The sequence below is a fragment of the Phalangium opilio genome, unplaced genomic scaffold (assembly GCF_054372755.1).
Source record: "Phalangium opilio isolate 3A_F unplaced genomic scaffold, DU_Popi_V2 ptg000002l_1, whole genome shotgun sequence".
Taxonomy (NCBI): domain Eukaryota; kingdom Metazoa; phylum Arthropoda; class Arachnida; order Opiliones; family Phalangiidae; genus Phalangium; species Phalangium opilio.
This window is the reverse complement of record NW_028324144.1, coordinates 13988170-14011187: the sequence shown is the minus strand read 5'-3', so window position 1 is coordinate 14011187 and position 23018 is coordinate 13988170. Positions and strand designations below refer to the sequence as shown.

General features: G+C 40.2%; 4 protein-coding genes across 4 annotated transcripts; all 4 read left to right on the top strand.

Annotated features, from left to right (window-relative positions):
• The first annotated feature begins 6082 nt into the window (after positions 1-6082).
• LOC149720100 (uncharacterized) lies at positions 6083-7891 on the top strand. The gene has a single exon (XM_089864230.1). It carries the CDS (start codon positions 6083-6085, stop codon positions 7889-7891), a length of 1809 nt encoding a protein of 602 aa, XP_089720356.1.
• An 8-nt stretch (positions 7892-7899) lies between these two features.
• Positions 7900-8736, top strand: LOC149720099 (uncharacterized). The gene has a single exon (XM_089864222.1). It carries the CDS (start codon positions 7900-7902, stop codon positions 8734-8736), a length of 837 nt encoding a protein of 278 aa, XP_089720348.1.
• Positions 8737-8873: 137 nt separating this feature from the next.
• LOC149720098 (uncharacterized) lies at positions 8874-10232 on the top strand. The gene has a single exon (XM_089864208.1). The coding sequence runs from the start codon at positions 8874-8876 to the stop codon at positions 10230-10232; it is 1359 nt and encodes a 452-aa protein (XP_089720334.1).
• Positions 10233-18139: 7907 nt separating this feature from the next.
• LOC149720097 (uncharacterized) lies at positions 18140-22283 on the top strand. The gene is made up of 9 exons (XM_089865040.1): positions 18140-19865; positions 19930-19969; positions 20051-20127; positions 20242-20314; positions 20392-20556; positions 20627-20795; positions 20962-21179; positions 21247-21566; positions 21626-22283. Exons 1-9 carry the CDS (start codon positions 19813-19815, stop codon positions 21849-21851), a joined length of 1341 nt encoding a protein of 446 aa, XP_089721166.1. The 5' UTR covers positions 18140-19812; the 3' UTR covers positions 21852-22283.
• Positions 22284-23018: the final 735 nt, after the last annotated feature.

Genomic DNA, 23018 nt, shown 5'->3' with positions numbered 1-23018 from the left:
GCTGGGACATTATCCGCAAGTGGTGTTCGCCTTCCGAAGCTTGAAATTGAGCGTTTCAACGGCGATGTGGAGACATGGCTATCTTTTTGGTCTCAATACAAGATCAGCGTACATGACAACAGTAGTCTGCACAAACAAGCTAATTTTACTTATTTAAAATCGTATTTAGAAGGCGCAGCACGCGTTGCAATCTCGGGAATGCCAGTAACTGACCTTAACTATGACGCGGCCATTAAAATTTTATATGATCGGTTTGGAAATCCAGAAGATATCGCTAGCACGCATATGAACATTTTAACTAATCTCTCGCCTGTTCAACGAGCTAACGATATAGAAGGTCTTAAGAGTCTCTATGACACATGTGAAGTCCAAATTCACAGCCTTCAATCGCTAGGTGTAGTTACCAGTTCTTATGGGGTTTTGCTATGTCATGTTTTGACTAAAATGTTGCCAGTAGAATTAGTCGTGAATTGTTATAGAATTTATGATAGTAGAGCGTATAAAGTAGATGATCTTTTAACCTTTATTCGCATAGAAATTACTTGCCGAGAGCGTGCCTATAAGCTAAACGTAAAAAAAGATTATGAACCTAAAAATCCCGTTAAAACATCCGTCACGATAACCGAAGCCAGAGATCTAATTTTAAAAATCAGCCTTCAACTGCATCAGCCTTAAACGTAAGCGCTACTAATGAGTACAGACTGTTAAAAAAGTCTTTGCGCGTTGCGTTTTTCGCACATATTTTACTATATTTCAAAAACTATTCAAGCTAGCGCTCTGGAATAAAGTGCGTTATAAAAGTTTTGCATTCCTCTTTCATATTTTACCCGTTCCACAGTTGTCCTTTGCATACTTATACCGGAAACCGGTAATGTCAAAATTATCAACTTTGAAAATATTGGATTCTCGAGGATATAAATGCGATTTTCGGATTTCTTGGGGTCGATTCATATTTGAAAAGTGTTAACCAAATTCAATTCGGATGAATAGGTCACGAGTAATCAGCCTTTATTCAAAATCTGGCAAACTTGGTTAGAGTGGCGATAATTCATAATCGAGTATCGAATCTTTGTCGTAATAATGCTTGTTAGATGTTATGGCACCTTATGCGAATATATATGATTGGTCTTGTGGCGCAATACTTTTAAACAAATCAGACGTTCATTAAAGGGATGGTGAAGTGGAAAATAAAGTAATTTTTTATTGATTTTTCCATTAGACAGCGAAACATCCAAGAAATAACACCGAACGATTTTTAAACTACGATTAGTTTGAAATTTCACGAATAATTTTAAATAAGGACCTCCGACCAATCGCGTAGCGCCCTGCCTTTTAATCAACAATTTTCTCTTGGCACGCTCAGTGTTGAATAAATTTATCACGAGACTTGAAAAAATTTGCGTGATGTGACAATTGTGGCGCGAGACATGGAGTGTGTCACGAGAATTTTGTTAACAAAAAGGCACGGCGTTACGCGATTGGTCGGAGTTCCTTTTTTGAAACTATTCTTAAAATCTTAGCCTAATTTGAATATTAAAATCAATGGGAGGTATTTCCTGAATTTTTCATTATGCATACTGGTCTCATGATTAGTAGAAGAATCAATAAAAAATCACTTTATTTTCCACTTCCCACTCCCTTTAAGAGAAAACTCGCGTCTTTTGAAGAGGAGAAGCGGTTTAAAAATATTGTTATTTGGGCCATGATATCATAATATTTAGAACTCACATTAATTACGTTTGGGTCTTCAGCCCAACTCATTGCAGCCCAGTGAAAATATCATTCATGATGGCATATGCGCTGCACGAGATCCCTTCAAATAGACAAATTCGACTATTCTATACATGAAACAACTTCAGAGGAGAAGGGCTTCTATGCTAGAAATGTTCGCTACGCGATTGAGCTTCTCTAAACGGAGCCTGAAGTTGGGCTATAGCAAATGTGAGGCCATTGAAAGATTTTTATTTTAGAAGCAGAAATAGGGAACAGAGTAATCTGGGCGCGCGTCAAAGTCCCGGGCCCCCTTCCTCGGGACGGTGGGATATAAAAGAAGAGGGTGGTCATATAGTGACAAAGGTAAAAAGGAATTACGTATTTTTCGCCGATCCCGTCAGCAACGTCAGCAGAACGTAGTTTAAGTGAGCAATCAGAAAATTCAAACTTTTCATCACACGTTAGAGGGAGGGCTCTATACTGGGCTATGAGTCGGACTGAATTAAACACTAACCGTTGTCCAATCCTACTTCTAAAATTAAATCTATCTCTATTGAGGCTTAATAATATAGCTGACCGCAACCAAAGCATGGGCAAAGGCGTATTTCACAACTGACGTTCAAAGCTACCGATGAAAAAACCTAAAAATTTAATTTTAAAACAAAAATGAATGCCGGTAACAATGATCACAACTGAAAATAACAGCTAACAGCTAAAACGAAACCGAACGGTAAACACTTGAAGTTGGTCTCTCTGCGCTGCTGGTCTGCTACTCGTTTCGTTTATTTTCTATGGCAAAAATACTAACTTTGGAAGGTATTGGGATATTAGGCCATTTTGTGATTTAAGATTCTTATTGTATAGGAAAGGAAACTAGCCTTTTTAAAGAAATTTTGGATAACCACTGCCATCTCAAATTAGAGAAGGCAGTGGGATAACTATTAATATCATCATTGATAACTAGTTAAACGTTGAAAAATATTTATAAAATTTGGAGGAAAATTTTCAAATAACAAGACTTCCTTCGAGTTTCAAATTGAAGAATGCTCGTGGGCTTTATTGAACTATTTTATACAAACAAGACAGTCACTTTCAGCTTGAATTGCTGCTTGATATTTTATAGGACATACCCGAGCACTTAAAGCAAGGATGAAGAGGAAAATAAAGTGATTTTCTTATCGATTCTTCTTCTAATTATAAGACCATTTTGCATAGTGAAACATCCAGGAAATACCGTCTGCGTTCTTGAACAATTTATTACAAACAAGACTGTCACTTTCAGTTTCAATTGTATTTTACTTAACCTCCCTTAGCCCTTAAACAGATTTCTAATCTTTTATTAAATGACAGACATAAACGCTAAATCGGATTCAAGTCGGGCGAGAGAGCGGTTCAATCTTAGCGTCAATTCCTTCGACCTCCAGAAATCTTGCAACGAGTCGGGACGTATGGGCTGGGCAATTGTCCTGCTGAGCCTGAAACCACACACTAAAACAATGTTTTAAGTTAGTCAAGAATAATTATCAGGTTATACCGGTCACGTCATGGGCTGGTTAGTCATACGGAGAAAAAAATACCAGCGAACAGGGCGGATCTCTATTTTTTAACATTACAATGCTTTACCTCCTAATTTCATTAGAGTTTATGTCTGTCTTTTAGAATACGATTAACAATGTGTTTAATGGGAGGGTGAAATGGAAAATCAAATAATTTTTAATCGATTCTTCTACCATTCTGCGTAGTGAAACATCCAGGATATATCTCCGAATGATTTTGAAATTCCAATTAGGTTCAGCTATTATGGATAATTTGAAATAATGACCTCCGACCCATCGCGTAACGCCCTGCCTTCCTATTGACAAAATTCACGTGGCACGCTCCATGCCGAATGAAATTTATCGCGAGATTTAAAAAAAGTTGCTTGCGATGTGACTATCGTGGCGCGAGATATAGAGCGTGCAACGGAGATTTTGTTAACGGGAAGGCAGGGCGTTAAGCTATTAGTCAGTGGTGCTTATTTCAAATTATCTTTAAAATCTGAACCTAATTTGAATTTTAAAATCATTCGGAGACTTTATTTCCTGAATGTTTCACTGTGCCACTGTGCATATAATGGTCTTATAATAAGAAAAATCTATCAAAAAATCACTTTATTTTCCTCTTCATCCTTCCTTTAACGACTTGGGGATGTCCAATAAAATATCAAGCAACAATTGAAACTGAAAGTGACTGTCTTATTTGTAAACAATAGTTCCATAAAGCACACGAACATTCTTCAATTTGAAACTCAGAGGAAGTCTTGTTATTTAACAATTTTCGTCCAAATTTTATAAATATATTTCAACTTTTAACTAAATATTAAAAATTATCCAAAGTTTCGTTAAACAGGGTCGTTTTCTTTCCTACACAATAAAAGTCTTAAAACACAAAATGGCCTAATATCTCAATACCTCCCAAAGCTAGTAATCTTTCCATAGAAACTAAACGAAAGGAGTAGCAGACCAGCAGCGCAGAGAGACCAACTTCAAGTGTTTACCGTTCGGGTTCTTTTTTTAGGTGTTAGTTGTTATTTTCAGTTGTGATCATTCTTACCGGCATTCATTTTTTTCATTTAATTTTTAGGCTTTTTCATTTGAACGTCAGTTGTGAAATACGCCTTTGACCATGCTTTGGTTGCGGCCGGCTATATTATTAAGCCTCAATAGAGATAGATTTAATTTTAGAAGTAGGATTGGAGAACGGTTAGTGTTTAATTCAGTCCGACTCAGCCCAGTATAGAGCCCTCCCTCTAACGTGTGATGAAAAGTTTGAGTTTTCTGATTGCTCACTTAAACTACGTTTTGCTGACGTTGCTGACGGGATTGGCGAAAAATACGTAATTCTTTTTTACCTTTGTCACTATATGACCAGCCTCTTCTTTCATATCCCACCGTCCCGAGGAAGGGGGTCCGGGACTTTGACGCGCGCCCAGATTACTCTGTTCCCTATTTCTGCTTCTAAAATAAAAATCTTTCAATGGCCTCACATTTGCGCTAAACGCGGGAGGCTATAGCCCAACTTCAGGCTCCGTTTAGAGAAGCTCAATCGAGTAGCGAACATTCCTAGCATAGAAGCCCTTCTCCTCTGAAGTTGTTTCATGTATAGAATAGTCGAATTTGTCTATTTGAAGGGATCTCGTGCAGCGCATATGCCATCATGAATGAGATTTTCACTAGGCTGCGATGAATCGGGCTTAAGACCCAGACGTAATTAATATGAGTTCTAAATATTATGATATCATGGCCCAAATAACAATATTTTTAAACCGCTTCTCCTCTTCAAAAGACGCGAGTTTTCTCTTAAAGGGAGTGGGAAGTGGAAAATAAAGTGATTTTTTATTGATTCTTCTACTAATCATGAGACCAGTATGCATAATGAAAAATTCAGGAAATACCTCCCATTGATTTTAATATTCAAATTAGGCTAAGATTTTAAGACTAGTTTCAAAAAAGGAACTCCGACCAATCGCGTAACGCCGTGCCTTTTTGTTAACAAAATTCTCGTGACACACTCCATGTCTCGCGCCACAATTGTCACATCACGCAAATTTTTTCAAGTCTCGTGATAAATTTATTCAACACTGAGCGTGCCAAGAGAAAATTGTTGATTAAAAGGCAGGGCGCTACGCGATTGGTCGGAGGTCCTTATTTAAAATTATTCGTGAAATTTCAAACTAATCGTAGTTTAAAAATCGTTCGGTGTTATTTCTTGGATGTTTCGCTGTCTAATGGAAAAATCAATAAAAAATTACTTTATTTTCCACTTCACCATCCCTTTAATGAACGTCTGATTTGTTTAAAAGTATTGCGCCACAAGACCAATCATATATATTCGCATAAGGTGCCATAACATCTAACAAGCATTATTACGACAAAGATTCGATACTCGATTATGAATTATCGCCACTCTAACCAAGTTTGCCAGATTTTGAATAAAGGCTGATTACTCGTGACCTATTCATCCGAATTGAATTTGGTTAACACTTTTCAAATATGAATCGACCCCAAGAAATCCGAAAATCGCATTTATATCCTCGAGAATCCAATATTTTCAAAGTTGATAATTTTGACATTACCGGTTTCCGGTATAAGTATGCAAAGGACAACTGTGGAACGGGTAAAATATGAAAGAGGAATGCAAAACTTTTATAACGCACTTTATTCCAGAGCGCTAGCTTGAATAGTTTTTGAAATATAGTAAAATATGTGCGAAAAACGCAACGCGCAAAGACTTTTTTAACAGTCTGTACATTAGAACTTGTTTCTACTGTAACCAACCCTCCCACAAAACGTCTGAATGTAAAGAATTAACTCTCGCCGAAAGAAGAAACATGGTCAATTCAAAGCAGCGTTGTTACATATGTCTCAGGAAGCATTTTACCCGAAATTGCGACTCCCGAAGCAAAAAATGCCCAAAATGCGATAAGAAACACCACGTCACACTCTGTGAAAGAGAAATCGACCAAGATCAAGAAGCAACCGAAAGGCGTAACGAATCTCACAGCTGCAACGTTGGAACTTCAGACGATGACAAACGTATTGTCCTACTTCAGATGGCCCAAGCCTTGGCAAAGAATCCTAAGAATAACTCCACTCAAAGACTACGATGCCTTCTTGATAATGGGAGTCAAATTACTGTTATAAAACAAAGCGTTTCTAGAAATCTAAACCTGCCAATCATCAGTGAAGAAGAGTTCAATATTTATCCCTTCGAAGGCGCCATTCCCATTAGCACGAAGAGGAGGAAAGTTCTCGTGGAACTAATCAACGTTTCAGACCCCACGAAACGAATAAAAATCGAAGCCATAGAATCTCCTAGCATCAGCGGCGCGGTTTTCTCCGTTCCAAGCCACGGTGTCGTTGCTAAAATGAAGGAGCGAGGTCTTGAGTTGGTTGACTCCATCACCGAAAACGAGGAAAATAATCACGCATCCTCAATTGATCTTTTAATTGGCTCAGACGAATACTGGGGCATTGTCTATCCTAAGTTCAAGCGCCTTGGACCAAAAATAGTAGCTCAAGACACTTTTTTTGGATGGGTAATTAACGGCCCAGAAAAGGTCACGTCATCCTCTTATGGAATAAACACGGTGACTATCATGATGGCAAGCTCTGAAAACGAAGATACTACTTCACTATCAAAACAAGTCCGCGCCTTTTGGGAACTAGATTCCATTGGAATCCTAGACTCAAACTCAAACTCTTCGGACGGAAGCGACGTATTGGACCTTTTCAAGAAGACTATAAACTTCAAAGACGGTCGGTATGAGGTCTGTTTCCCATGGAAACCTAACAAAGGTCAAATCGCTAGTAATCTCCAAGTCGCTAAGAAACGAACGAATACAGTTCTAGAGAAACTAAGAAAGAATCCAGTACGGTTCCTCAATTACAATGACGTTATGAAGGATCAGCTCGACGCTGGAGTCATTGAAAGGGCAAAAGGACCAAACTTGAAAGATGAGGAAACTATCTATTATTTACCTCATCGGGACGTCATTCGCGAATCAAGCGAGACCACGAAGGTTCGCATTGTCTACGACGGCTCATCGCTCGCAACCAACGTTCCCTCCCTGAACGACTGTCTGGAAACCGGTCCAAACCTAAACCCTGAGATTTTCGACGTGCTCATTCACTTCCGTGAGGGAAAAGTGGCATTCACGGCCGATATCTCCAAAGCCTTCCTCCAAATATCCATATCTGAAGAAGACAGAGACGCTGTACCTTTCTTATGGATAGACGTAAACAACTTAAAGTCGGATCTGGAGACTTACCGAATTACTCGGGTACCATTTGGCATAACGAGCAGTCCTTTCCTGCTATCCGCAACCGTACGACACCATCTCAATGGTTATAATGAAGACTCTGAAACTTGCGAAACAATAGATAGAAGTCTGTACGTGGATGACTTAGTCTTAAGCGTCGACGACGTCAAAAGAGCTTACGAGGTTTCCACTAGAGCAACTGAAATTCTGAAGGAAGCAGGAATGGAACTAAGGAAATTCAAAACCAATTCTCCAGAACTACGAGAACTGTGGGGCGCTGAAAGCCCGAGCTTGGAACTCAACCAACTCAAAGCTTGGCAAAATCAACCACTCTTAAAGTTCTTGGCTTGTCTTGGGACACCAAGAATGATTCTTTGATTTTCGACATGGAAGCGCTGCTGCAATTCCTGCTCACAAGGGAAAACACTAAAAAATGCGTACTTAGCGCTGTCGCCAGAATATTTGATCCTCTCGGAATGCTCGCACCATTCACCATTCGAGCAAAGTTCATGTTTCAAGAATTCTGGCAGAAGGGACTTTCTTGGGACGAAGAACTCCCAAGTGAACTGGCCGTCCTATTTAATCGCTGGTGCGCCGAACTCTCGGATCTCATGAAATTGAGAATTACGCGTTTCTACTACGCAGACATCGGAACAACAAAACCAGCAGCGAAACAGTTACACGTTTTCGTTGACGCCAGCGAAAAAGGGTATGCAACAGCAGCCTACCTCCGTTTCGAAACCATTGATGGTCAGATTGGAACAGCTCTGGTAGCCTCAAAGACTAGGGTTGCGCCTTTGAAGAAACTCTCCCTTCCCCGCCTTGAACTGATGGGAGTGGTACTTGGTTCAAGACTAGCTAACCATCTTACCAAGACCTTTTCTTTTGCCCTATCAAACGTTAAAATGTGGACAGACTCTACGATCGCCCTGCAGTGGATAAAAGGATCAGTCTCTCAATGGAAGCCCTATGTTTCAAACCGAGTGAGAGACATTCAAACACTAACAAATCCAGAAAATTGGAACCACTGTAGGAGCAAAGAAAACCCAGCCGACTTGCCTACGAGAGGCAGGACTATTTCTGATCTAGCCACCAACGAACTCTGGTGGAAAGGGCCACCTTGGTTAAGCCTTGAAACCGGAAAACATCCTAAAAAAATCTCAGTCAAAACTGAAATTGATGAAGAAACCAATTCCAATCAATCTTTCAGGCAATTTGCATAATTACGCCAACCCCTGACTTGAAGAGATTTAGTTCCTGTTTCTTGCTTTCGGTCTATCGAATCACTGCGTATATTTTTCGGTTCATTGATAACTGTCGAAGAGCAAAGGCAGAACGATCCACTGAGAGCCTCAATGCAATGGAGATTATCCGTGCAGAAAAATATTGGATAAAAGGTTCTCAAAGGGACAGCTACCCTTCCGAAAGGGCTAGTCTAGAAAATGGCCAACCCATCTCAAAGAAGTCGCCTATTTACTCTCTCCAACCTTACTTGGACGATGATGGACTTATGTCAGTGGGTGGTCGACTTATCTCAAACTCCCTATCGTACAGAGAGCGTCATCCATGGCTTATTGCGTCTCAACACCCGTTGTCAGAGCTTATCACCCACAACCGACACGAAAGACTCATGCATGCCGGCGTCAACGACACACTTGTCGAGACCAGAGAAGAATTTTGGATCCCTCGAGGACGCCAACTTGTAAAAAGGGTTGTGGATCACTGCTTCCATTGCAAATTGACACGAGCTCAAAGAACGGTCGCCGCTATGGCACCCTTACCTTCGTTTCGCACGACTCAGTCACCCGTTTTTGAAATGACGGGGCTTGATTTCGCCGGCCCGTTATACACCAAGTCTGGCGAGAAGTGCTATATAACACTTTTCACTTGCGCCGTGACCAGGGCCATCCATCTTGAACTGGTCCCGGACATGTCCACTGAAGCTTTCCTACTGGCTTTCCGCAGATTCATTGCCCGACGTGGCATAGTAAAATCTATTTACTCGGACAATGCCAAGACGTTCAAACGGGCTGAAGCCGACTTAAAGGCACTCTTACAAAATGTTCGACATCCAGAAGTTTGCAAGTACTTGGGCGAACATAAAATATCATGGAATTACATTGTGGAACGAGCGGCATGGTGGGGCGGTTTTTGGGAGCGTCTTGTCCGATCAGTAAAGAACTGCCTCCGTACGGTCATGGGAAAGGCTCGTCTCACTTATGACGAGATCAATACCCTTTTAACTGAAGCCGAAGCCGTTATAAATTCACGGCCGGTCACCTACGTTTATCAAGACGCGGGAGAGCCAGTTCCTCTCACCCCCGCCCATTTCCTTGTCGGAGGGCGTCTCACGGCATTACCTTCAAGGTCATTCACTGAAAATGAACCCAATCCAGCTACGCGACAGCAACTAACAAAACGCTTCAAATTAAGGCAGAGACTAATGGACAGTTTTTGGTCCAGGTGGAAAAAGGACTACCTCCTTGAGCTACGATCAGCTCACCATCGTTTGGTAAGCGACCCCACCAAAGAACTAAAAAAGGACGACGTAGTTCTCATCGAAGAACCTAAACTTCCACGATTATGTTGGCGAATGGCTGTGGTGGAAGAGGCTTATCGTGGACGGGATGAAAACGTGCGATCTTGTCTGCTAAGATTGGCTAATGGTACTAGGCTTAATGGACCCGTACCCCTCCTTTTCCCTTTAGAACTGAATTAATTTTACTTTGAACGCATGGTTCAAAAAGGGGGGAGCTTGTGTAGAAAGATATTTTCATTAAATGTTTTATTAATCTCTAAATATGTTTAAAATCTAATTTGAAGTATTTTTATTTTCAATGTATCTAAATTTTGTAAACGTTTTTTTACTCTTTATATTTGCATTTCTTTATTCTGTACACTTTAAAGTGAGTCACCGGTTTTCGTGGGGTTTACCCCTTTAGGAGAGAGGACTCTAGCTCCTCGGTGGCCAGGAATGCGAGACTCTCAGTCAAGCGCTAAAAATATCTCCTTATATGGAGTTTTGAAACTTTTAGCTGGGCATTTCTGGCCAATAGGGATGAGCTCAAAATTCACCCACGAAGAACCCTGACTTTCACTTTTTAGTCTCTACTATACCTCGACTCGAGAGGTCCAAATAACCTTTCTGTCCCGCCTGTGGGAAACTTTCGTTACGTACAATGTAAATCGTAAATCAAACAAGTTTTTTTTTACCTTAATAATTAAAGTTAATTTGTTTTATCTCTTCTCTGCGTACATTCTTACCTAGTCCGAACCACATTTGATTTAATTAATTGCCCAAAATTAATTAAAGGCTTTTAGACTTTTTCAGTCGGGTTTAAAAGTCCTACATCTCCGTTCTCCCGCTTAAGCACCCTGCTTAACATTTCGCCGCAACAATAGATATGTAAAAAAATTTATATTTTGATAGAAAAATATTTTCTTTCAAGAATATCATCTTTTAAACAAATGTTTAACAATTCAGTTTTACAAATAGTTGCTTACTGTTTGGATTGACTTTTATAACATTAATGCAAATGAAAGACCTTATTTAAGATACCCGCAGTATTATAATTTTCCATGTTTCACTTCTAGAGGTGTTTAAAAGCGTTATTTTACACCGAATTTACATCTAAAATTGGCCACAAAAACTCAAGGAAATAAAACTCTCTTTTGGGTGTCTTTACGGTGTAAAAAAGTGAATTATAAATTTACACCCTTTTAACACATTTTTAACGCTCCGATTTCTTAGAGTGTGGATCTTGTATACGTTGTGAATGACAAAACTGGGTACATTGGCCATGCAAAAAGCCAGACACTGGAAACGGGAAGAATATGAAGATAATTTAGTCTGAATTCAGATACTAGCAAAAGCGGATTATGCTTCACACATAAAGTACGTAAGTCCCACTTTTCCATAGCTTTGGCCATGGATTTCATGACATTCCTGAAGTAAAAACTAAGCAGACGAACAAAAAAGCTTTTAACCAATCATACGCCCTAACCTCTTTAATGTCAGACCAATCGCTGACGGCTATTACTATTTTCTTGCATGGGACCTCGACTCATGAACCTTCTATATAATGGACCAGAATCTTAATGGCGGATCCCATGTTAAAGTTTTCTAGCTAAAGTGTCCCAAAATAATAAAGAAAAAAAAGCTAGCAGACGACAAAGTCTTGGAAAAAGACGGTACAACGTAAACAAGTTAAATGCCCGCTTGGTCTCATTTCGCTAAGCCTTGGGATTAATGTTAATTTTTTTTTCCATCTAATTAAAAGTAAAGTTTAATAAAGTAATTAAAAATAGAAAAAATAAAGACTTGCGCGTTTGGCAATTGTGAAAGTGATTCTAGGAAATTAAAATGTAAAAACAAACATTTTATGCCCTTGCCAAAACCGTCACGTTTGTTTACGTTGTACCGCGGTACGCGTACCCGGCGAAATTAACGGGCAACTGCGCACAGACGTTGTAAGCCGAAAAAAACCCTCCCAGTTTCTGGTCCTTCTAGATAGATGGTTCATGCTCGACTCGACCTCGCCGTCGACATAACCGGGAAGCTTGGAAAGCGAATTTGCGATATCGTTCGTTAGTCGTTATATTATATTCAACGTTTTAAAGCTCAAGTTTCGAAAATTTTCGAGTCATTTAATAAGACTTCAACTAAATATTATAAGCTAATATATAATTAGTTGACAACTAATTGAATTAGAATTTGCAATTAGATGAATATTTATGAACTAATTAATTAGTCAATTAGGAATTAGACATAGAAACTAATTAAATTCAATTAGAAATTAGGCATTTATTTATCAAACTAATTAATTAGAGTTACTAATTTCTAATTAATTACTTGTCTAATTAAGGTAAAAAAGAAACCATAAGTAATAATGAAAGTATAAACGTGCCCATGGATTTCCTACTTTGGTAATGCAAAGTTTAATGTATTAACGCCCTCGAAAAAGGGGTATCAGAAGCCGTGAATTATTCTCGAAAAATGAGACAAGGCTCGAGCCTTCCGTCATGTTCAAATTGGTTTCATTTCTTCATTTTCTTGCCACAGTTACTATTATGTTCGTTACTAATAATACTCAGAGATAGTTAACTCAACATAAAGGTATATTTATTATCCTACTCGTGTAGTACGTCAGTTAAAATACATGGAAGTGGTTTAATACATTGCCCGATAAGAAGTGTCATATTATGCTAAAGAGCTCGCTTATATACAGTTAATGTGGTGCTACGTCAAATGGTCTACAACTCCGATTGATTAGATAATAGAAATAGACTAAATAGATAAGAACTTAATCATAGAGTAATGACTACATCTATAACATTACATCTCCCTTAAATTTCTTTTGGTTTTGTTACATGTAATTTAAAATCGTCATTATAAGACATTACTAATTTAAGATTAAAATTAATAAGTTAATAAGTTACTCTATTCCATAATAATTTAGTCTATCAGGTTCTTTTCTTATTCGGGTAGATTTCCTGGTTCTGGTATCTTTCATCTCGTTGTTGTTTTCATGGGTAGGCGTCGTGGGCTGTTGTCGACCTGTTCTCGATAGAGATGGTTCTTCGTTAGTCGTGGGCCGTGACGTCATTTGCTCATCCGTGATAGTGCTTTGTCGGGCTTGATGGTGATTCGATCGCGTGTCGTCCAACGCTTGGAGATCAAAGGCTATGACAGGCACGGCGCTGGAACTCCGCCGTTCTGAATCGGCCAGGTTGTTTGGTTCCTGTTGTGGATTGTTGCTCTGGACTTGACTGGCTGTGCGTATTTGATTTTGATGTCTCCTCAGGTTCCCCTTTTCCGTTAATACGAGATACATCATTCTGCCCAAGTGCTGACTGATCGTGCCTGGTATCCACTTTGGACCATTACCAAAGTTTCTGATGGAAACGTTGTCTCCCATTGGGAACTTGTACTGGGGTTCCGCTTTAGGTTCGACATGTCTGGCATTATTTGGGTGGAATAAATCCAGTCTTGTTAGCAGTTCGCGTCCAAGCATCAAGAGAGCGGGCGACTTCCCTTGAACTTTGGGAGTTCTACGGTAATTAAGTAGAAATCTTGCAATTCTAGAATGAAGGGTTCCTTGTTGGAATTTGTTTAAGCCGTCCTCTATGGCATTGACTTCCTCGCAGAGGCCATTCGTGATCTTCTTCAACGCCGTTTTGACTGTGCGTACTGATCTTTCGGCTTGTCCATTGGATTCTGGATGATGCGGCGCTATGGTCAGATGATTGATCCCGTTGAGGCTGGTGAATTCCTTGAATTCTGCGCTGGTAAAGCACGTTGCGTTATCCGATATCAAAGTGGGAATTATGCCGTATCTTGCTATATTTTGACGAAGGATGCTGATTGTCGTTGTTGAAGTGATGTTCGAAGTTATTTCTATCTCCATCCACTTGGAATATGCATCGACGATTATGAAGAGATATTTATTCTCAACTGGGCCGGCATAGTCAACGTGAACTCTGGTCCAGGGTGCATCGGATCTTGGCCATGGTGAAAATGACTTCGGCGGCATTGATGCATTCTCTGTGCAGCTTGAGCAATTTTGAGCGGTTTCTTTGATGTGAAGATCAATTTTCGGCCACCATATCGTAGTTCTTGCTATGTTCTTCATGTGGACTATCCCTTGGTGAGATTCGTGTAACTCCTTCAGCATCCACGGTCGGTACTTCTTCGGAACAATGACTCTATTGCCCATGAGCAGAATTCCTTTTTCCATGGATATTTCCTCGCGTCTTTTTGACAGCACAGCGAGTTCCTCGTCTTCTATGGGCTTCGTTGTCCATCCATCTTTGAGATATTGCGCTACTTTGGATAAGGTTGGATCATTTATTGTTCTTTCACGCATTTTCTGGACATTAATTGGTCCGTTGTCGATGGTTTTGATGAGTAGAACGTGTTCGGCCATCAGTGGAGGTTCAAAATCTCTGGTTCGTAATGGCAATCTGCTTAGTGCGTCTGCGTTCCCGTGGAGTATTCCCTTCTTGTATTTGATGGTGTAATCGTATCCTGACAGCATGAGTGCCCATCGTTGTATTCTGGATGCAGCCAAGGCGGGTACTGGTTTATTTTCGGAGAACAGTGACAGTAGAGGCTGATGGTCGGTGACTATATAAAACTTTCTTCCCATCAGATTGTCGCGAAAATGTGTGACTCCATAAACGATCGCCAGGGCCTCCCGCTCTATCTGCGAATAGTTCCTTTCCGCAGTTGCCAAGGACCTCGACGCGAAGGCAATAGGATATTCTTTTCCTTCTATCAGATGGGACAGGACCGCGCCTAGACCAACTGGTGACGCATCACACACTGTTAAAAATAAAGGTATTTTGAAGGTACTATAAAATACCTCCGCGACCTTTTTAGTACCCATGAACGTATTTTATTAGTTGTCTCACAGTGTGGGTATTAAATGATTTCGAAAAAGGTATTTTGGAAATATAAGGTATATAATGAAACCTTTTAGAGTTTCTGCGCTTCTGCTGGTATGTTATCGTACCCTGGAAGTAGAAATGGACTTAACAGACTCCTTTAGAGGGAGTTTTTAGTTCCGGCGTGCTGATTATAATTAACACTACTAAAGTAAAATACATGATATAATACTTCAAGCCCAAATTCTCTAGCACTAACTGTTTACTTCACCAGTAGCACTAGTAATGACAGCGTAGAAGAAATCTCTGTTGGAATATTATTAATAACCATAAAGAATAGGTTCGGTAGGGTAGAATAGGGTAGTGGTTTTCAACCCGAGATTTCAATTTCAATCTCAAGTTTCCTAGCTAGTGGTTTTTCTTAAATATATAATTACATATAATTAACATTAATTATTTTCTTTGACAGCTATGTACACTAGCATACGTTACATCATTTAAAGGCAATACAATTATGATATAAGGCTTACATAGTTAATATAAAGGTTTGAATCCGAGCTTACGCCTTCAGTCGCCATTCAGAAAATATCCATGTATATGTGACCCTGAATTACCTTTACACTATAACAGTATCACACCTTCCTTAACAAGGGGAAGCTAAATATAGTATCGGGAAATGTAGAGTGGTTAATCCCTTGCTTACTATGCGAACTCTCACGACCCCGCAAGCCTATGGCGCAGACACTTAAAGGCGAGATGGAAGGCAAAATTTTACCCTCATCCCGTAAGCCCACAACACAGACACTAAAAGTTGAGATGGAAGGAAAATATTACTCTCGTGTCTTTCAGTCTCATTTGCATCGAAGTGGTGTATTGCTTACCATGTCTGAAAATGATTCAAGCCCGCGGTAATAAAGGAAAGTTTACCAGTTTCAAATGTGGCGCAAATATTTTTGATGGCGCGAAAGTATAATTTAGACCTGTTTGTGGGTTTTTTTTGACACCTAATTCGGTAGCACAAAATACCTTTAGAAGTATATTATCGAACCTTTTTGAGTGTTAACAGGTACCCTTTTCGGTAATAAGGAGTACCTTTCACAATTTGAAAGTTTTATTCCGACCTTTGTTGAGGTTTAAATGATACCCATTACGGGATCACAAAATACCTTGTAGTCCTCAACAGTACCTTCTTCAAGAGGTATTTCATAGTACCCTTACACAACGGTATTTTGTAGTACCTATATAGGTACGTCTGGGGATGCATTGAAAAATACCTTTAAAGGTACTAGACAGTACGGTTATTTTTTACAGTGCAGGATAGAGAGACTTCCTTCTTCGGATCGTAATGTACCAGAAACTTTGAAGCTTTTAACGTTTCTTTGGCTTTAGTCAGCAATTCGTGCAGTGGCGCGAGAAGAGTTGAGGAGTCCGGAATGAGTCTTGCGTAATAATTGAAGAGTCCGAGAAAGGATCGTAACTCTTCTACGGACTTGGGCTCTGGAGCTTCCATGATGGCTTTTAGTTTGTCCTGTTTAGGATGTAATCCCTGTCCATCGAGGCGATAGCCCAAAAAGTCGATTGATGTTTGCATGAAGAGGCATTTATCGCGTCTTAATTTCAGTCCAGCGTCTTCAAAGATGGTTAAGACTCTGTCCAGCTTCTGCAGGTGATCTTTCGCTGATTTTCCTCCCAAAAGGATGTCGTCTTGATACGGATATACTCCGGGCTCTTGACCAAGTAGTGTTTCCATATATCGTTGAAAGATAGCGGACGCTGATGCTATCCCGAAAGGCAAGCGATTGTAAGTGTAGAGGCCTTTGGGCGTGTTGATTGCGACTAGTTTCTTTGATTCGTCATCAAGCATCAGCTGGTTGTAGGCGTCCTTCATGTCCAGTCTGGTGAAGATCTTGCAACCTGCCATGGACGCAAAGATGTCATCTGCCCTTGGTAGCGGGTACTTCTCGATATTGATGACTTTGTTGGCTGTGACCTTGAAATCGCCACATATTCTCACGTTGTTGTTGTTCTTCATGACTGGTACAATGCGTGCTGCATACTCCGAGAATAGGATTGGTGATATGATGTTAGCTTTTTCCAGTCTTGTCAATTCGGCATCGACCTTGTCCTTCAGAGCGTAGGGAACTGAACGTGGTTTAAAAAATCGTGGTACTGCGTTGGGTTTGACGTATAGATGAATCTTGACATCTTTGAGGAAACCAACAGCGTCATCGGACAGTTTCTCGTGTTTATCCACTATTTGAAGAAGCGTGGAATTGTGTTCCTCTGAACGGCAGTCTTGTATAGCGTTGACTGATCCCGTCTTTCTCGTAATGATGTTAAACTCGGAGAATATCCAAGTGCGGCCGCATAAGTCCGCTCTTGATTCGTCAGATACCACCATCAGAGGTAACTCGAGTGTTTTTCCTCCTAACTGGACCTTCAATTTGACTTCTCCTTCGATGCGAACTGAATGACCTGACCACGAGTACAGGCCAACGTTCGTCGGTTGAAGTGGAATTTCCGGTGCAATCCGCTGGTAAGTTTTCTTGGAGATGATCGTGTGCGCTGATCCCGTATCTATCTCCAATCTTACTGGATGATTATTGACTTTGAAGTCCATTAAGTAAGGTTCCGGTGGCGTTTCTGCAAACTTTGCTGGCCTCGCTTTGACGTGATGGAGCTCATATTCTTGGGGAGTTTCATCTTCTGCTTCCATTATGAGGTTGGCTCTGATGAACTGCTTTGGTTTACGTTTCTCCATAGGTTTTGCCGTTTTCGCATTCTCGCTGCGACAAGCTTTGCCAATATGTCCGATTCGTTGACATGCGTAACACTTGGCGGTTTTGAATGGGCAGCTTGTAGGATCGTGACCACTTGCTTGACATCGGTAACATGGGTTCGTGTCTTGTCTCGAATGAACTTGTGGTTTACTCTTGATCCTGCTTCGGGAATTTTTCTTTAGGATTGACATCTTGTTTACTGACTCCATGCCTCCTGATTGACCATTCGCAGCTTTCAATGCACTTGTGTTACTTCTTGTGCACTCCATGGTTTGGATTAAGGTGATGGCGTCTTGTAGAGTGAGAGCTGAGCCTTTGTCGATTAAACGATCTTGCATGGCTTTGTCTTCGATCCCTCCAACAATTCGATCCCTTATCATGTTGTCCAATTCACGGAAGTTGCAAAATTCTGCCATTTTTCGTAACTCTGATACGAAAGTGGAGACCGATTCGTTCGGGAGCCTGCATCTTGCGTAGAATTTAAGTCGCTCGACCACTTCGTTTGGTACTGGATTGAAGTGATTGTTCAGGGCGCTTACTAACTCGTCATACGTCTTATCTTTAGGCAGTGCTGGTGAAATCAGACTTCTGATCAATGAATAAGTATCGTCTCCGCATACCGTCAAAAGAATAGCTCGTTTTCTTTTGTTGATGGCTGACTTCTCTTCTTGGGTCATCGTGGCAGTTGTCTCGATCAAATTCGCAGAAAAATATTGTTCCAATCGCTCTGAATACAATGTCCATGTGTGGATTTTACTGTCCAATTGCACAAACGCTCCAGTGGTGGATGTCGCCATGTTGAATTCCGTTACGCGCACGAGTAGGGAGTCCGAAAGTTTAGTCTACCGTTTGTTACTTAAATACGTATAGCTAAATGACTATCTCGCCTAAATGACTATCTCGCCTAAATGACTATCTCGCCTCCGTCGCCAATTATTATGTTCGTTACTAATAATACTCAGAGATAGTTAACTCAACATAAAGGTATATTTATTATCCTACTCGTGTAGTACGTCAGTTAAAATACATGGAAGTGGTTTAATACATTGCCCGATAAGAAGTGTCATATTATGCTAAAGAGCTCGCTTATATACAGTTAATGTGGTGCTACGTCAAATGGTCTACAACTCCGATTGATTAGATAATAGAAATAGACTAAATAGATAAGAACTTAATCATAGAGTAATGACTACATCTATAACAGTTACTTTGATGGACTCCTGAGTAGTGAATCCATGTACACTGCTATTAATTCAAGAAGGGAAAATACTCGAAATTGGGCAGTTAGGGTTCACGAAAGTTTCTTAGACTTCAAGTATGTCCTTTTACTGACACTCCACCCCGTTAAACTAGCTTGCCACTCTCAATTCACTCCCGACCATTCACGAAAAGAGCCTATTGAGACCCCTGGACTCTTTTACTTAACACCTGCTGAAGGAAGGGAGAAGCGTCTCGCTCAAACTTTAAACCGGCTACGCTCAATTAAATCCCTGCCGTTCACGAAAAAAGTCTATTTTGTCACCAAACTCGTTTTCTACAATGTATTGCGTGTTATACACGCTATGCCTACAAAGGTAGAAACTGCAAAGCGTTTTCCGAAAATAAATAGGTCAAAGTAACTTTGTTAAAATGCCGCAACACCGTCATGTCCTTATCTTTTTTACGAATCAGGATATAGGGGAATACAATCTTAGAAAGGGTCAACATTACTACGTAAAACTGATTCCAGTTCACGGTAAAAGTTTCCATTTCCAACTATTCTAATCTGGGTTTTATTACAGAAGAATTGATTAGATTGTATTAGATAGTACGAGACGTTTAACAAAACTTAAATTATTCATCGTTATCATTGAAGTTAGCCTGGCAACTGAAACATTAGCGGGAGAGTGTGGTTAACGACAAGAGTAGTTAAAATGTTATTACTGGCTCGTTCATAGAACTCTGCTATATACGGCTCGAGACTGGAAATACCCGAGGCCAAAATGGTACTGAAAGGAGAGTACTTAATTTTCTTAATATTCCACTGAATTAACATGGCGCAAAAAGTTGAGACACTTGACGTTTTAAAGGATTAATGTACATTTCGTCTTCTTCTTTCGGATTGTACAAGCTGCGGTTTAAGCGGAGCCTAAAATGGCGCTGAACGAAATGGAATTTCTGGGAAATAATCGATATTTTAAATACAGGTACAATTTGCATTCTGAAATCTTAAATGTAATTTGTCGATTTGTAATTTAAACCAAATTACAGGTACGCCCAAGAGACTCCCGTAAACGTGACGACACTGGAGGTGAGTTTATCAACGTTTGGTGTCGTGCATTTGAGAATTATTTGGTTTTTGGTAATTCAACTTTTAAACATTTCTTGTCAGGAGTCGTGGGTTATGGAGAGCAGAGTGCTACAATACAATGCCATAGCGGATTATTTGAAAAGATCCCTTAACATAAAGTATTTTTCGTTTCCTGGAAATTATATTCGAAAAATTGGGTGAAACTTTCCACATCAAACCAATGCATTTAAAAATATTATGGTACGTTATATGATTTTGTCGGTGGTGTTTAGGGTAATTTACGAAGGGAATAAAGTGAACTTCGAAGACTTTTCTAAAGTTATTACTGAGGTTGATGCTTTCAGCGTAAGTGAAAGAGAAATGAGAGCAAAATTTAAGTCTATTTATAAAAAAAATTCTGATAATCCTTAACTTTGTTTTAGAATGCTACTTTTATTCTGTTTCCCGTGCCACGAGCATTATTCTATGGCAGGCACGAGTATTTCACTCCGTCTCCAGTGTACGAATCGGCCAGGACGATTATCGTGTCCGGCGCCCCGAAGAGAGTCTTGTCCACTTCCTTGTCCTTCTTAAATATGGAAACTCCAGTAACTTTTGCTCAATTGCAATCCACTAGCTGATTACCAATTCATTAATTCCCCTTCTCGGTTCAATTAGGTGCTGATTTCAATTGTGTCCACTGTGGTCATTCTAGCGCTTTTGCTCGTCGTTCACTCCATCGTAACCAACAAATACAAATCGTTGCCCACCAGGAAATTTGTCAAGAAAATGGCCCAAAAAACCCTGGGAAATGTCTGGGACAACGCTTCGCTCTTCTGCGCCGAACGTAAGCAATTGAGTACTCGCTTACATTTGAAAAGATTATTTCCCATTATGACGTAGCGAGAGACAGTTTTTTATGGGGGGGGGGGGATCCAATCACCTAAATTGTGTTCTCACAACGAGAGATGGCTAAAGCTTTAGATAATCGGATATAATTATGTTCCCTACAGCGATTCCCTCCGTTTTGCCCCACATTACTTGTCGTCTGCTGGCTGCGTCGTGGCTGATCGGAGTGACTTTCATTCTGTTCTTCTTGGGTTGTTATTTGAGGACGGAGTTCACGACGGAAAGCTACAATCGCATCGACACCCTCTCGGACTTGATCAAATCCGGAATTCCACCTCTAGTTGTGAAAAATGGCGGAGATTTCGACAGTCTGAAATATTTGGTGAATAGGCGTTGTTTAAGTGTTAAGTTCCTCTGTTCTTCTGACGTCACTGGTTTCGTATCTACAGGCAGCCCAGGACCCAGATGTTAACAAATGGTTTAACGCACTAGATCAGGAGAATATGCTCACTGGTGTTTTTGATTATCTGACTCGTGATGGATACCTGCCTGTTCTTTTTGGGGAGAAAGCTGTCATCGTAGAGGACACGTATCTGAATTGGCTGGCGGGAGAATTCCTCAAATTAGATCCCGAGAGTAAAAAGTTCTTTTCGGACCATAAAGGATTTTACATTTCGGAGCACGTAATTAGCTTCGAGTATTTACACTTCGTTTTCCAAACATCATGGCTAAGAAGCAGTCCGCAAGTACACGAGAGCCTCCAATTGAGGTCGGTACTAATTTATTACCGTAAACCGACTAAAAACTTGAAGATTACTTTTAATACAGTGTGGTACCGATGTTCGAAACGCAAGCATTGAATTATCTGGATTTTGAGAAGCTTCACTTCATTGAACAAGTCAGGTGGAAGAGACCGCTGAAAAGCACGACTGATTTGGACCTGAGCAGCGTTGGTGTTCCGTTCTACTTTCTCTTCTTGATGTTGTCAGGAACAGTAGCCGCCGTCATCTCCGAAATAATCTTCAACCTCTTTGCTTTAAGCCTCAAAATCTAGCATTCCACCACACGATATCGAATTTTTCGAAAACACAAAACAAACATTTTGAGCATCAAATTGTAATACACGTGTTACATACTTAACAAGGTGGGGTGGTGAAGTGGTTAGCACTTTCGCCTCGCAGCAAGAGGGTCCCGGGTACGATCCCGGACTGTGGCACCGGGTGAAAAACCTGGGAACAAACCCTTCTGCGTAGAGTTTGCAAGTTCTCTCCCCACTTGTTAAAGGAGTTTTCCTCCGCGGTCTAACCCGGTTTCTCCTTTCCATCAAAACTTGCCGAGGTTAATTGTAATAGTTAGTATAGGGCGCTGTCGGTTAGCTGTGGCATAGGGGCTAGCAACCACCTCTCTATGCATTGAAATCGTGACCCATTGAAATATAGCCCACTGGGTGTTATGGACACGAAATAAAGCTAGATTATTATTATAATCCACCCTAACTTATAGGGTGTAGTAAAGCACTTATTATAATGTCAAACATTTACACTCTATTGCGAACTTAAAATTGTCAAAGATATCATCAAAAAACGTAACAGAACAGTTTGACTCGCTCAGCAAAATTACGGTTACAATTACCGCTTGCAACTAGGAAAATGACACAAACTAAACTTGAAGTACTTGTTAACTAAATTTGCATTTTCAAATCTTAAATGTAATTAAATTATTCAAGTTCTTGGAGATTAAAATGTACCAAAGTCTAAAATGCAATACTTAAAACATGACCCCAATTATTTTTGCCAAATGAATACATAACGCTTACGCGCATATGTATTACCGCCATGTGCCAGTAATTCCCACGTTCTACCATTACATTCAAATAAGAAACACTCCCAAACACTTGCTCGTTTCCAACCTTAGAAGGGGCAAATATTACCATAGAAAATTTCTTTCCTTTATTAAAATTCCACTTCATCTAACGTTGTACTTCTATATCGAGTCAAGCCTAAATATTTCTCCCAACTAGGCCATTTTGTTTAACACTCCAGACGCAGTTTAATGTTCGGAATGAGAGTGGCTAACGACGGTATGCTATCGATTGGGCGTGTTATCAAAACAGCGTTGTCCAAAACGGCTTTTTCATAAACGCGTTTGCCATTATAGCCATTTCTCGTTTTAGCGCATTTTGATTACAGCGTTTATATCTTGAGCGTTGTTACGTATTGTT

What these genes read in the sequence shown, in the direction of transcription:
- LOC149720100 (XM_089864230.1), top strand. Translation starts at nt 6,083, where the DNA reads ATGGTCAATTCAAAGCAGCGTTGTTACATATGTCTCAGGAAGCATTTT.
- LOC149720099 (XM_089864222.1), top strand. Translation starts at nt 7,900, where the DNA reads ATGGAAGCGCTGCTGCAATTCCTGCTCACAAGGGAAAACACTAAAAAA.
- LOC149720098 (XM_089864208.1), top strand. Translation starts at nt 8,874, where the DNA reads ATGGAGATTATCCGTGCAGAAAAATATTGGATAAAAGGTTCTCAAAGG.
- LOC149720097 (XM_089865040.1), top strand. Translation starts at nt 19,813, where the DNA reads ATGGCGCTGAACGAAATGGAATTTCTGGGAAATAATCGATATTTTAAA. An exon ending in TAAACGTGACGACACTGGAG is followed by an intron (nt 19,970 to 20,050) that starts GTGAGTTTATCA and finishes ATTTCTTGTCAG; the next exon opens with GAGTCGTGGGTTATGGAGAG. An exon ending in TTCGCTCTTCTGCGCCGAAC is followed by an intron (nt 20,796 to 20,961) that starts GTAAGCAATTGA and finishes TGTTCCCTACAG; the next exon opens with CGATTCCCTCCGTTTTGCCC.